General features: G+C 49.3%; 1 protein-coding gene across 5 annotated transcripts in view; it reads left to right on the forward strand.

Moving 5' to 3' along the window:
* Positions 1-2,479, forward strand: part of ALKBH3 (alkB homolog 3, alpha-ketoglutarate dependent dioxygenase) — a 43,729-nt gene extending 41,250 nt beyond the window's left edge. For all 5 annotated transcript variants that reach the window (XM_035262394.3, XM_009007969.5, XM_035262392.3 and 2 more), the window contains 2 exons: positions 970-1,068; positions 2,130-2,479. In XM_035262394.3, the coding sequence (XP_035118285.2) occupies positions 970-1,068; positions 2,130-2,207 (177 nt within the window). In that variant the 3' untranslated portion in view covers positions 2,208-2,479. The remainder of the gene's footprint in view (positions 1-969; positions 1,069-2,129) is intronic.
* The last annotated feature ends 12,721 nt before the right edge of the window (positions 2,480-15,200 follow it).

The following is a 15,200-nucleotide window of genomic DNA, read 5'->3' on the forward strand; positions in this document are numbered from 1 at the left end:
TTGCATCGGAAGTGAAGCAGATGAATGAATAGACCCATCCGTTCTGCCCAGAATGGAGGTAGAGAAATCAGGAAGCTCAGATCTGTTCCAGTCTCAGCACTTGACATGCTCTTTGTTGGCTGTGAGCGCAGAAGTTGTTTAATGCCCCAGTTTTCAGCTGTGGAGGAGTCACACGACAAGTTGATTGCTTCGCAGCCTGTGCTGTGAAGACTCATGAGAATATTGGACATAAATTGCTTTTGAGTTCTCTGTGTAAATACAAGGCAGTTGTATCCTAAGTGTACAGGAGTCGTGCTCCATCCTCAAAGATGTGAATAGCCAATCTCAGTTTGACAGCACTGTTTTGATCAAGCCAGAGCTCCCTTTGAGAAAATCTTGCTGTTGTCTGTTCTGGAAAGAGGCAGGAGTATATCTTCAAAACTCCAAAGTAGCTATGAGAAAAATTGTGACTATAGGTGCCAACTAGTAAACCAGCATACACTGTGAAAAGGTGAAGCAGAAGGCATCGCATCAAGTCTTGGTTAAAAGGCCATTTCCCCCACACTGAGTATGTCAAAATGAAGAGCACAGCATCAGGCAGATGTAAAGAATTCTTGTACAAGTGACTTTTATTTCCTTCTTAGGCCAGAATGGGCTTTTCTTCATTTTAGCTTATGATGACGATGACACGAATAGCTCGCACTACCGCGTGCCAGTCTCCAAGTGATTTACACATATTCTATCAAGGGAGGCTCATCATAAACCTAGGTGGCAGTGACTGTCATCCTCCCCATTTTACAAATGAGTAAGTCAGGGTTCAGAGAGGTGAGGTAACTTGCCCGCAGTCAAGCAGCTGCCAAATGACAGAGCTATATATGGATTCCCACAGTCTGACTCAGTAGAGGTTTCCATTTTTTTGACCACTGTCAGCTTCTGCTGCATCTTGATCATACAGGCAAAAAATTTAGCACAGTGAATGCTGTTTTCTAGGAAGAGAATGGAGACTACACATATGTGGAAAGAGTGAAGATACCCTTGGATCACGGGACTTTGTTAATCATGGAAGGAGCAACACAAGCTGACTGGCAGGTGAGGATGTGCAAGTAAAGAATCTTCTCTCGGGAGGCCGAGGCGGGTGGATCACGAGGTCAAGAGATCCAGACCATCCTGGTCAACATGGTGAAACCCTGTCTCTATTAAAAATACAAAAAAAATTAGCTGGGCATGGTGGCGCATGCCTGTAATCCCAGCTACTCGGGAGGCTGAGGCAGGAGAATTGCTTGAACCCAGGAGGCGGAGGTTTCGGTGAGCGGAGATCGCACACCGAGGCTGGAGTGTGGTGAGGCCATTGCACTCCAGCCTGGGTAACAAGATCGAAACTCCATCTCCAAAAAAAAAAGAATCTTCTCTCATGTGGAGGCAGTCTCCCGACTCTCAGGAGTATTTCTAAGTAGACACGGTGAAAAGCAAGCTGCTTTTATAATGAGCAAGAGGCAGTGAGCTGACATTCTTTCCAAGGAGTTTTGATACTACTCACAATCCAGATGGACACTAGCAAGTCCAGTGGAACTTTCTGTGATGATGAAAGTATTCAGCATCTGTGCCACCTAATTAGTAGCCACTAGCCACATAGGACTATTGACTTCTGAAAATGTGGCTTGCATGCTATAAAGAACTGAGTTTTTAATTTAATTAATTTAAATGTAAATAGCTTCAGGGTAGCTAGTGACTCTTACTGGAATACACAGCTCTGTGGCTAGGCCATGCCATTTTTAGGGCAGATCATTTCTCAGGTGTGCATGTTAATGTCAAAACACTTACCAGGAGAGTGGAATCTCATGCCTCTCTTAGGTCTCATCCATTTATATGTTTTATGAGATTCGGGAAATGGCAGGTGCCTGAGAGGAACAGTAACAATTAGAAGAAACGAAAATATCTCACTTCAGAGGTGCTGGCACAGCACAGTGGGGCTGGGGATGGAAATTTGTTTCATGAAGGAGACCTTTCTCTACAAGACTTTAAAGAGCTTACTAATTTAAGGGGGATAAGATGGAAATATTTCTGTATTCTCATGAAAAAGTTTTAAATTGCTTTGAACTAAACGTGCTCATGTGCGCATTTATGTCAGAGTTACTTGTGTTTCTATTTAGCATCGAGTGCCCAAAGAATACCACTCTAGAGAACCCAGAGTGAACCTGACCTTTCGGACAGTCTCTCCAGGCCCTTGAGGGACGCCCTGGTGACGTGAGAGTCTTGAGAGAGAAGCTTCACTTAGACGGAGCAAACCTTCCACTGAGAAGCAACTTCAAGAGGCTGGTGCTGCTGGATCTCGGGGCGTGGCTGTTGGGAAGATGGTGGGGTTTGTTTCCCAGCTGGAGTCCTATTAAATGACAGCCAGTAATTCACGTTGGTAATGGGTCTACTGTGGGAACAGTTATCCCTAATCACAGCTCAAAATCGCTATCATCTTTAGGCAAATTAAAATCCATGTGGCAGTGTTCATGGATGATTATGTTCATAAGCAGTTTTCCTCCTGCCCTCCCTGCCCCCACCTTCATTTGAAGAAATATGAATGGATTTGTGCCTCTGGGGAAAATCTCCACGTGTTTGTTCCTTGTGACTTCAGTGAAGTGGAGATATAAATATGCGTCAGAGACTCTGGAGCCTTCTGTAGGCAGACAGCTGCTGAAACCCAAACAGAGGTGGTTTCATCTTGGCTTGCATACTGTTGTAATGGAAAGCTGCATATTCAGGAAACACCGTAACTGAGTCTTCTTGCCTGTCAGTCTTCCTGCGACACACTCAGACAGGTTACAGGCCTCCAAATAAAGAGTGGTGGCGTGTGCTCTGAGCAGTCACCTGTAATACAAGAGAAAACTGTACCCTTGAAGGGAGGAATCACTGAATGATGTCATGGGTAGCAGGCTGAAATTGAGGCTGAAGAGCAGCAGAAGTCCTGCTCATGACAGCTGTTCCACATAGATTAGTTTCCCCTGGGGAATCACTTGAGTCATCTAGACCCAAGTCAGATAGAAGTGGGAGCAGCCCTACAGGGAATACACTCAATTGCCTAATAGTTCTCTTCACCTTGTGTTGCAGTAGCCCTATGACTAAGGCTCTCTGTGACTCAGTGTTTTCTTACATACAAGGTCCCAAGGTACAAGGGTTAGTCTGTGATGTCACCGAGGTTCCCAAAACAAAACAGAGTGGCTGCCCGTTATTGCATCATAAAACCACGTGTCTTCTTGACCTCTTGACTCAGGAGCTGTATACCAGATTAACTCCAAACCAAGATAATGAAAACCTGAGAGAAAGGAAATGAATTTAAATGGATGAAAATAGGGCAGGAGAGTTCGAGTTTCTCTGTCTGCCAGTGGGGGAAAGGTACAGTGCCTTCTTGCTTTTTCTCCTATTTCCATTCCAGACTGTAAGATTGATGCTCCCCGTGATCATTGGAAGATACCAAAGCCTGGGCACGCTCCGACTCGGCACTCAGATGGAGCACCATGCCTGGCCAGGCTGTTCTCTGGCAAGCTCTCTGGCTCCTGCCCTTTTTGAACAAACAAGGGAGCATAGCTTGTTTCTCTAAGAAGTATGAAATGCTTTATAAAGTTTGAGCACCATACCAAACTTTCCTGCGAGGGAGGTTCAAATCACCATAAGAATAAATTAAAGCCTCTTACTAATTCTTAGCTCTTCTAGTAATGCAAATAATACCAGGCCAGGTGATACAGCCAGCTTTGGTTTTAAGGTTGATACATGACACTAGGAAATTTATCTTCCATTCCTTACTAATGAAAGAACTGGCAGATGGTTCCGAGTCTTCCAGTGTCCCTCCTTCTTAATGGAGGGTCATGATCTCCCCTTGCATCAGCTGTGCATTTGATCTCTTCACTTGTCACACCCGTGTCTTTCAGGGAAACACATTTCTACTGTACAGCAGATGGGGTGGGCCACTACCTGGGTGTGTGAGTCTGAGAGCAGCAGAACCTCAGTTTTCTTTTTCTTGCTGTCACTCCTGATACTATATGCCAGAACTGCTCTTTCCTTATAATCAAAATAATGTCCCTTCTGAAATGTCAAGTAGGTACTTGCCACAGAGTAAAACTACAGGGTGTAGACATAGACAGGAATTTCAGACCGTGGCAGAGGGCAGCGTGCTTAGTGACTGCAGCAGCCTGTCGCTGTGTTTTGCTGATACTAGAGCTGAACTAGGAGTTAGAGGGGATTCTGTTTTTGCTTAGCTTACATGTAGAGCTGAGGAAGCAAATATAACAGCAGTAGCATGAAGAAAAGCAGGTTTCAGTTTTGTTTTGTTTTTGCTGCCCTTTTTCCAAGCTTCAGCAGGCTGCCAGGCACTGCCCTGGGAGCTTTTATACATAATCCCTGATCCTCCCCACAGCCCTGCAGGAGATAGGTCGTATTCCCATTGTAGAGGCTGGGAAGCTGAGTCTCCAAGAAGTTAAGTAAGTTAATAGGGCTTGTAGGGGCAGACTGGATTTCAGACTGCAGGCTAGTCTCTCAGCCTATTTGGTTTTCCTCTGCCATGCTGAATGCAGGCGGAATGGTCTGCTGAGCACTCCTGGGAACTCTGAGCCTCAGGGCTGGCTCCTGCCAAGCTGGTCACAGCTGACCACAGGCCATCTGTTTGTTCCTGGGCTTTCCTGTATAGCATCAGGGCAGGCATCTGTGTCTCATCTTCCCTTAATCAGCATCAGCATCTTCTAGAGAGAAACTGCTGGCGACTGGACTAGCAGTTGACCATTTCGTTGGGGAAGCTCATTTTGCGGGGACAGAATCCAACTTCTGGTGAGTTAGACAAATTCTCAGCCAGCTTTCCTTGGCTTTCTGGCAAGTGTTTTCCGACCGTATCCACCTTCAGAGACAGAGACAGATGAGTTTTCCCCTGTGGTCCTTTCTCATTTCATTCTTATCTGTGAGTACACTTGGGGACCCTGAATGACACCCAAACTTGTAAAAGGCCTTTTCACAATACTTACCAATACCATTACTCCAGGCAGCAGAGAGCCCAAAGAAACAGATCAGGCTCCACACTAAAAATGTCTTATTTATAACAGGCAACTTGCCTCCAAACATGGGTCGGAACACTCACACTTAGCACCCAGTGGCATCCCCAGCGTTGAAATCAGGGTCCACATTGATCATCACTAACCGACTAGCTCGGGTGGCACTGATGATTCCTGATAAGTTTGTCACAGTTAATAAACCTGCCCTTTCCTTGTGGCACCCAATCTCTGCCTCTGTGGCTGATGTGATCCTGCCCTAGCGCATGGCAGGTCTGTCTGGACCCAGTACCTGTAGAGCCATCTCCTGAACTGTGTCATTGCCACGCTGAAAGAGTTAAGTAGGCCCTGCAGTGCGCTGAATGCTCCAGTTGGAGGGTTTCAGAGAAAGTCCCGACAAATGACGGGCTCCTGCCCTGCTGGGAATATTTCTTCTTTGGGTTCTGGCAGCTTTACTTGGCTGCACGATATCTGAGACCCACTTTGCCTTTTCTGGTCATAAACACTTGGAGTGTTGAATCTTAGGTCTTGATTATGTTTTTTAACAGTGCCTTTGATAAAGCCGAATGTTTCCATAGTGATGCATTCTGTTGATTTAAAATTTTACTTATACATGATTCCACCCACATGCTCTCAGAAGGACCTGGTCTACAACTGCCCTCTTCCCCTGCCCCGTTTTCTGTGGGGAAGGAACACCCATGTGAGACCCTTGTCAGATTGGTGCTGCTGTAATCCATTCTTAGACGTGATTCCTGTGTCTGGGTGTCAATAGGGAAATGACTTCAGTGTTTATTTACTAGAATGACTAACAGTGCCTTTTCCAGCTGGTCTAGAGCTGATGTGCCTTCCCCAGCCTGTGAATAGAGCCCCATGTTGGGCTGAGCTGTCGTTTAGTGTTTAAGCTGGAGTGGGAAGAGGAAGCAGTGTCAGAGGACAGTGGAGGAAAACAGGATAAATTAGGCCCTACCATTGTAGCCAGCACTACCAAGAAGGCTGTTTTCTCAAATGAGCCCGCTTGGAGCTGGCAGAGGCCTGTGTATATGATGCTGTTAGGATGAGGGAGTGCTGTGCCGTCACTCCCCCTCATAGGAGCAGTGATGTCATCTTCTCTCAGCTCAGGGACAGTCCCTATTCTCATGTGTCCTCCAGGAATGTGGATGTACCTTCACTGCTCTTACTACTGTGGCTGAGCCCACTGACTTTTGGCTCTGGATGCAAATTCTGGTATCTGAAAGGGAAGGACAGGGGAGAGTGGGGAGGGAGCTTACAGAGTAACTACTCCCTTGGGCCCACAACATCCATAATCTGATTTATTCCTAAAAGAAATCCTATAACTGTTTTTGTTTTTCAAAATACTTGAGGAAACTGAAGTACCTAGAGGATTTATCAGATCTGGGATCCAGTGTCACCGTGGGCTGGGAGAGAGAGCCCTGGGTGGACAGTCTGGCCGTGCCTGCTGCTGTGGCCTGTGGGACCTCCCATCCCCCTAGCCCTGGCCCCAGTCCTAGAAGCCTGGGTGGTAGGAACGCTGTAGCGGTAGCAGCCAAAGCCTTCCGCCCCCATCTGTGCCTGGGAGCCCCGGCGAGCTCACCGCGGGTCGCGGGTCAGGTAGATAGAGGGGGTCAGAGGAAGTAGTGGGCCATGCACGGGTACCCTCATGTCATCCGCGTGGTGAGGGGCCACTCCCCGCAGGAAGGGCAGGGGCAGGCGAGCTGGGACAAGAATCTGGAGGCCAGAGGCCAGGAACCCAGCGCGAGCCTTGCAGCCTCCAGGCTACGTGTTGCTAAACCCGTTCCCACGGCTCAAGTGGTGGAGCCAGAAGGGCTGCCTCGTGGGAAGGCGCCCAAACCCCTTGTGCCCTGGGAGGCCTGCTGGGTGCTCGCTGCCTGAGTCTGAGCCGCCTCCTTGGGGGCTCAGTCAGGACACCAGCCTCGCCACCAGTCCACGCTTGGAAGATGCCTGCGGGGCCACCTAGGGGTGAACCCACCAAAGGCGGCTTCTGCACTGAGGGCTCCTGCAGGCCTGGAGAATGCAGAAGGAAGGATGCCATGGGGCCGTTCAAACAGGCAGAACTTAGAAAGTCAGAGACAGGAGGGGAGCCCGGTGGAAGTGTCTCCTTCAGGCCGTTTTCTGGAAAGTTTCCTCTGAAAATATGTCAAGGGACTAGTCACCAGTTTCTTCCCAGCTTGTTCTCTTTCTCTCAGACTTTCAGCCTCCATTTACCTGGAGTGAGAGGGAAGGGAGGACAGCTGGCCTGGAGGTAAAAATCAAGACGGAAGGCGTGAATGTGCAGCTTCTTGCTCCCCTAGCCTGGCCAGCCATGCCTTCCTCTGGCTGCTGTGCTGGGAGGTGGGGCACAGAGAGGAGAGCTGGTGAACTCCAGTGTACACACTGCCCTTTGACTCCTCAGAGCCCTGTGGGGTGTCAGTAGGGGACTACTTGAGAGTAGTCCCTATTGAATTCTTAGGCCAGCGTTCTTTCTGCCACTCTGAGAGGCCTGGTGACAAGACGGAACACAGGGAGCAGGCAGCCCCAGAAGGTCACAGTGCCTATCGGGACAACCCTCCAAGGATTGGTATTGATTGTCTCCATGCGGCACCAGTCAGGTGGCTGGATATGTGACAAGGATCCCTGCTGCAGCTTGAGGTAGCGTCCTCCTGAATCTACTGCCAGCTGAACTCTGCAACAACCGATGAGGGGAATTAGCTGGACAATTTCAGGCAAGACTGGCCCTCATTTGCCTTTACAAGGGGGTACATGCCCCCTTATACAGTCACAGTACTGCCTGCAGGGGTAGAATTGGGGAGTAGCTCTGACACCCCCACCCCTACACCAGCCTCCGCATCTGTCCGAATGACTGCCGGAATCCTGTGGGGACAGGTGGAAAGAGCCAAGGCTTTGGTCAGGTGGACCTAGACTTGAATCCCAGCTCTGCCCTTTCTTGCTGAGTCACCTCAGACCTATCAGCCTCCAAACCTCAGTTTCCTCTGCTGTGAAATAGACTCAGAAGCAGTCCCCTCTTGGGGGTCTTGTGAGGCTTGAGACCATGTACAGAACATGCCTGACAGTAACATGCTTAGTAATGTGATTTTTTAAGTGGACCATTTCACATGCCCTGCTAACCCCAACCTTAACCCTTATGTTGGGTGGGTGGTCCTGTGGCTGACAGATGGCCCTGTGACCCTGCCCTTCCCCTTGGCAGGCTTCCCTGGTGCCCTTGTGTCTGTTGCAGTCAGCAAGGCGGGGGGTGGGGTGGGCAGAGGCTTTCTGGAGAACGGCCGGAATGAAAATTTTGTGTGAGTGGAGCTGATCATATTAAGATCCAGCTGCACTTAAGCACCGCCTCGGAAGTTCTTTAAGGCAAACTGAAGAGAGCTCCCAGCTGCCAAAGTGGCCTTGAACTGATGCTCAGCTCACTCTCGGCTGCCCCAACACATGCTCCCCAGGTAATTGGTCTCTTAATGCTCTCCCCCTGGACAGATTCCAGGATTCCAGCACCTTGGGGTCAGTTCTTGACGTTTCCCAGCCAGGCTCAGATGCACCCCCACAGGTCAGCATTGTTTTCTTGTTCTTGCAGGCCAGTTCTAAACTCTATACAGAACGCCTTGGCCTGAAAGAGTAAACAAGATTACCAGACTGGAATTCTGTTCAAGACCAGTGCTTTTATATTCAGAGACTGTGAGTCAGATGCAGTGGGGGATACATGAAAGGAAGACACAGTCCCTTCCGTTACAGATAGAAGTAAACCCATGTGAGCTGGGCGTGGTGGCTCACGCCTGTAATCCCAGCACTTTGGGAGGCCGAAGCAGGCAGATCACCTGAGGTCGGGAGTTCAAGGGAAGCCTGACCAACATGGAGAAATCCTGTCTCTACTAAAAATACAAAATTAGCTGGGTGTGGTGACACATGCCTGTAATCCCAGCTACTCGGGAGGCCAAGGCAGAAGAATTGCTTGCAGTGGACCGAGATCACGTCATTGCATTCCAGTCTGGGCAACAAAAGCGAAACTCCATCTAAAAATAAAAGTAAGCCCATGTGGCTTTTATTTTCCTTGGCAAAATTAGTTTTTTCTCCTTACTACAAAAAAGGTCTGTGTTCTTTGCAAGAAATTAGAAAGAAAGAGAAAAAGAAAAAGAGAAAGTGTTTGTAAATTCACAAGCTAGCCATGGCAACTCTACATTTGTGTGTGTGTGTGTGTGTGTGTGTATGTGTGTGTGTAAGACAGGGTCTCACTGTTGCCCAGACTGGAGTGCAGTGGCATGATCACGGCTCATTGGGCCTCCTTGACCTCCACTTCCCCAGGGTCAGGTGATCCTCCAGCCTCAGCCTCCTGAGTAGCTGGACAGGTGCACACCACCATACTTGGCTAATTTTTGTATTTGTTGTAGAGATGGTCTTGCCATGTTGCACACGCTGGTCTGGAACTCCTGGACTCAAGCGATCCACCCCCATAGGCTTTCCAAACTGCTGGGATTACAGGTGTGAGCCACTGAGACTGGCCAACTTTTCAGAATTTGTAGTACATATATATTTTTTTCTACACATTTGTGTGCTTTTTAAAAGAAAAAAGTAACATCTTACTGAAGCTAATAGTTTTGGGACCTTTTTCTACTTAGGTGCATTGCTGTCTGCCATTAATTCCTGTTCTATGACCTCATTTTGAATGGCTACATAGTGTTGTATACATTTGTATTGTTACTTAATCAGCTCCTTTATGTTGGCTATTTAGATGGTGGTTGGTGGCGGTGGTGTTTTTGCTATTAGAACCTTTTTGTTGGCTTTGGAAATCATGAGAATCGAGGGAGGGAGGCCGGGAGCCCACCCAGGCTTTGGTCTCAGTTGGACTTCAAATCATTAAAAGAGCAGGTAACGCTTTTGAAGAGCTGGAATATGTGCCAGGCACTGCATTTAGTGCTCTCCATATATCAGTGCCTGATTTATGAATCCTCACAGCAGTCTATGGACGAGGCACTACTTTTGTCTGCCTTTCACAGTTAAACGGAAGCACAGCTCTTCCACTGGTGTGGCTGGGTGCAGTTTTGTAGCTAAACCTTTGAGTACATCTCTGATCATTTCTTAGAATAAGTTCCTAAAAGTGGGGTCCCTGGCCCAGATCCGGAAGGCTATGAATATTTTAAGGCTTTGAATACATAATGGAAATGGCTTTCCAGAAAGGGTACACCAATTTATCCACCTACCAGTGGTGTTTGAGCAGACCTGAGAAACTCCTGCCCTGCTTGAGCACTGACTGTTGGGCCCTATGCTTAGTCTTCTAGATGTTTCCCTCCTCAAAGGAGAAGCTGTTCTGTGCCTGACACAGAGTAAGCAAGAAGTCAGGACATCTCAGCCAGTGTTGTGCTGGTGTTATATTGTGTGTCGTTTGTTGAGAAAACAAGACACACACTTGAAAAACCTCAATAATAAGGTGAAAGTGGAATGAGGGGTCTTGATGATGAGTCTTAGAGCTGGGAGAATGTAAAGTGGTGGCCAGGGAAGTCTGCCTGTTAGAGGAGGAACTTGGAGAATGGGAAGGAGCACCCTGTGAAGTGACAGCTGAAAGGCTGACGAGCAGGGAGGGACCTTTGGTGGCTTGTGTTGAGCTGGAGGGGAGACAGCGGGGGAGGAAGATGGGCCCACATCAGGCATAGGAGCTGGCTCGGGTGGAGAGCTGGTGATGCGGAGCCACTGGGAGCTGGGAGGGTGATTTTTAGGAACATGTACTTATCAGACGGAGTGAGAGGATGGCACTGGAGGTGAGAAGACCCGGGAGAGACACTGCAAGGAGTCCAAGTTCGAGGCTACACGTGGCCTGGTGGGCACCTCTAGGTGAAAAGAAAAGATGTTGGATTTTTTTAGTGCCGGTAACACCCCTTCTTCCCATGAATGCTGAAACAAGAGAAAAACAGACACAGGACTCAGCTATGAGGTCAGCATATGGAGGTTATTGCTGATAAGGCTGGGAGACCTTGGCTTACCTCCATGATCACAGTCGGACTTCTTGATACGCCCTCACGCTGTCGAGGCCTTGAGGCCCCCTGTCCAAGGAAACTGTGTGGTAGGCCCAGTCTCTGCCACCCATGAGGAGGATCACTGCCTCCCTTGGTGAGCCTGCAAGTGGGGAGTGGAGGAGGTGGGCCTCGAGGTCTGCTTCCTGAAGGTAGACACTGGCCCTTCCCAGGCATCCCTTCCCCTTGGGGGACACCAGGGCTGGGCAGCAGGCACACTGTGTAGGCAGGCAGCTCTGAGAGTGGGCAGGAAAGGGCCAGATTCCCCATGCCCCCAGCTCAGCGCCTTCTCCCAAGCTGCTTATAATCCATTCCTCCACTCTGGGGAAAGAGAGTTAGGGAGGCCGGGAGAAGAGTGGAAGCTGCCTTTCCAAAATTCTTCCCTCCTGGGAGTGGAGCATTCCTCTCCTCATTGCAACACAAGGCGGGAGAGGCAGCCCTTGCCCCGTGCTGGCTGTTGCTCTTCCCAGCCCAATCCAAGATGCTTCGGAGGAGAGACTGCCAGCAACCAGCCAGGCAGGGTGGTGCTGTGGTGGCAATTTTGGTCCAGTAGACCTAGTTCTAATCCCAATTCTTCCACGGCCTGCTATGTGGCCTTTGGCAAATTCTTAGCCTGAGTTTCTCCATCTATAAAACAGAGTCATTATAAGAATTGAGAGAGACAAAATATCCGTCTCAGTACTGGCAACTATTCTTACAGAATAGTGTGTGGATGCGAAGGAAAGAGCTTGTGTGGGCCTGATTTTGTTTTGAGACAGGGTCTTCCTTTGTTGCCCAGGCTGGAGTCAGTGACAGAATCGTATGTCACTGCAGCCTTGGCCTCCTAAACTCAAATATTTGATTCTTCTACCTCAGCCTCCTAAGTAGCTGGGACTATAGGCACACACCATCATGATCAGCTAATTAAAAAAAAAAAAAATTTTTTTTTTTGAGATGGAGTTTTACTCTTTCTCCCAGCCTGAAGTAAAACGGCATGATCTTGGCTCACTGCAGCCTCCGCCCCCTGGGTTCAAGTGATTCTCACAGCTGCTCCTGCTTTACCTTCTGCCATGAATAAAAGCTTCCTGAGGCCTCACCAGAAGCCAAGCAGATGCTAGTGCTGTGCTTGTACAGCCCACAGAACTGTGAGCCGAACAAACCTCTTTTCTATATATATTACTCAGTCTCAGGTAGTCCTTTATAGCAATGCAAAATGGACTAATACAAACCAACTTAATTTTTTTTAGCTCCTTTGACTACAACCCATGGTAAAAAAAAAAAGTTTACACACACACACACACACACACACTAAAACTACAGCTTCATGAAACAATCCTGTATGGCATATGTTTACTCTGATGCTTTGTTTTCTATTGCATATCATTAAAAAATGCTGACCATGGCCCCTTAAACTGATTGTACAGCCCATTAATAAGCCACACTCCGTGGTCTGAAAACACTGACCTGGCTCATCTAGAAGGTTCCTTCCTGCTCTGGCAGCCTGCAGTTCTGTTCCGTTTCCTGTGGCCTCACGACCCCATCAGCCAAGCCTTTGTGGTTTTCTTCTTTGTACTCTTCCGACAGTTTCCAATCTCAGACTCTGCACTGAAGGCGTGCTCACGAGTCCAGTTACTGGAGGTGCACCCCCCACACTCCTGCCTGAGCAGCATGGGGTCGCCTGCTGGGGTGGCGTGAGTGGGGAGGCGTCTGCATGCCTTCTGCTGTCACCGTGGGGTAGGTTTGGGTGTCATCCACACTCTCCTCCCTGCCCCACCCCAAGACTCTACTACATCAGTCTACTCCCTGGAAAAATGGTTGGGATGTTGAGCCCGGCTGCCGGTTAGAATTCTAGACCCTTCCCAGGCCCCACCAGCCCCCTCTTCACCCTCTCCCTCTGCCCACTGAACACTCCCTGGGCAGGTGGAGGAGTCACCTCTGTGGGAGGTGTTGATGGGTGAAAAGAGCTTTGGCAGCAGATGGACCTGGGTTTGCATCCCAGCTCCACTTCTGCCTGGCTGTGTGGCCTTGGGAAAGTTCTTTGACATCTCTGAGCCTCCTTCCTCGACAAAAGCTTAGAGAGAGTCATACTGCTCTGGGAAGATAAATTTAAGGGTGGCATGATAGGTACAAAGTGCTTTTTGTTGGTGCCTGGCAAGAGTTAGGTGCTCAGGAAAAACTCATACCTTCAAATCTCATCCTCTGCCCATCCCTTTAAGGGAATGGCTAGAGAAATGGCAGCTGTTGCCATCCTGAAGAAAGAAGGGGAAGATGCCTTCCACAGGGGGCAGCATCAGGAAGAGGCTGTCTCAAACTGGGTGCCCTGGGAGTAATCCCACTCACCCCCAAACCTGTCCTAAAAGTGAATACCTCGGGCTGCCCTGTGAACACCAGTATGCTGGTGGTGTCTGAGGAGGAGCAAAGCCAGGGCTTAGGGAGAATGGGCTTGGGGCCCCCAAAAGTGGGCCCGTAAGGATGATGGTGTGTCCTGCCCGGGGGCCAGACTTAGAACCTTAAATGACAGGGCATCATTGTGACCCTAATTCTTGGAATCCATTCACCCCTCTGCGTGGCCTTGTTTTATCCCAGTATGTTTTCAGAAATGTCTGGTGAGATCCTCATGACTGCCACCCAGGGAGAAGGATGGGGCAGATGAGACTTCCACAATCCCAGGGTCTTGAGGAGAACCTTTTTTTTTTTTGAGACAGGGTCTCATTCTGTCACTCAGTCTGGAGTGCAGTGGCACAGTCTCAGCTCACTGCAACCTCCAGCTCCTTGGTTCAAGCAATCCGCTTACCTTAGCTCCCCTGAGCAGCTGGGACCACAGAGGCACACCAACACGCCCGGCTAATTTTTTGTATTTTAGTAGAGACAGGGTTTCGCCATGCTGCCCAGGCTGGTCTCAAACTCCTGAGCTCAAGTAATCTGCCCGTCTTGGCTTCCCAAAGTGTTGGGATTATAGGTGTGAGTCACTGCACCCAGCTGAGAAGAACTTTCTAGCTAACACCAGAACCAAAGCATCAGAGCAGGCAGTCCTGAGATACTGTTTGGATGTTCTCATGCTGTTACCCCTTACCAAGGCTTCATGAAAGTCATTTTCGCAGGTGTCCTCAGCGCCCACAGCACTTTTTGGTGCCACCCACAGTGGTAAATTGTTGAAAGGTGGGTTTGAACCAAGCTGAGACAGACAAGGGATGTAAGCACCTCCATCACCAGGGACTGCCATGCTAGGGAAGCTGCTTCCCAGAACTTGGAAGCTGTTCCTTCCAGGGCTCCTGACTCCATAGCCACACCCTTTGTCACCTCAGCTCCTGATAGCTGCAGAGCCTGGGGCTCTGAGAGCCAAAGTGACTTGTCCTGGGCCACACAGCTCTAATGGCAGAGGCTGGAGGCCCTTGGGAGGGCTGCGCTATGCAGCTGGGACCTGGTACTACCCGGAAAAACCTCTGACGCTCTTGCCTCTGTGTTTCTGGCTCCAGCTGCCCTCTGCTCTGTTTTTCTAATAGCCAGAAGACTCTGCTTCCAAAGGAGAGACGTACTTTAAGCTTGGAGCATAAGATAAGTCGCTCAGGCTTGCTTTATGGAATGGTAGTGCTGGCTCATGGTTCAGTAGAAGCAGTGAAACTTCTTAGAATGTGAGGCTGCAGGCCCAGTCTCTATGCTTACTGGCTGCTGGATGTCCCTAGACGTCAGTGTCCCTGTCCACCTATGAGGGAGTAATGTCAGATGGACCTAGTCTGGAGAACCGGCCCTGCCAGGTGCAAGGTAAAGTCCAGTATGGGGTTCCATTCTGACTCCGCCCTGCCTTGCTGCTGGCTGTGTGACCTTGGTCTTGTTTCCTCACCTCCCTGGTCTTCTGTTTTCATCTTGAAAGACAGCAAAGATATTCCCGTTTTGCTGAAGTCACAGAGGTGCAACTACTTTGCAAAGCTCGATGGCCGAAGATTTCAAGGGATTTTATTCTCAGCCGTATAAAGATTCTCAGACCCGTGGTCCTGGAAGAGGAACACTCAGGTCTGTCAGAAAGCATGTGGGAGGGGCTGAGCCACAGACCCTGGGCTGGGGAAGCTGTGCCGGAAAGCAGAGCCTTGGCAGGGAAATCAGCTCTCAGTCCCTCACATCAGCACCTCATGTCCACAGGCTGGGCTTGATTCTTGGGAGGTCTCCCTGGGCTGTGGCTCCCTCTGAGTCCCCAAGAATCTCCCTGCCCCTGACT

This window comes from Callithrix jacchus, chromosome 10 (assembly GCF_049354715.1).
Source record: "Callithrix jacchus isolate 240 chromosome 10, calJac240_pri, whole genome shotgun sequence".
Lineage (NCBI taxonomy): Eukaryota > Metazoa > Chordata > Mammalia > Primates > Cebidae > Callithrix > Callithrix jacchus.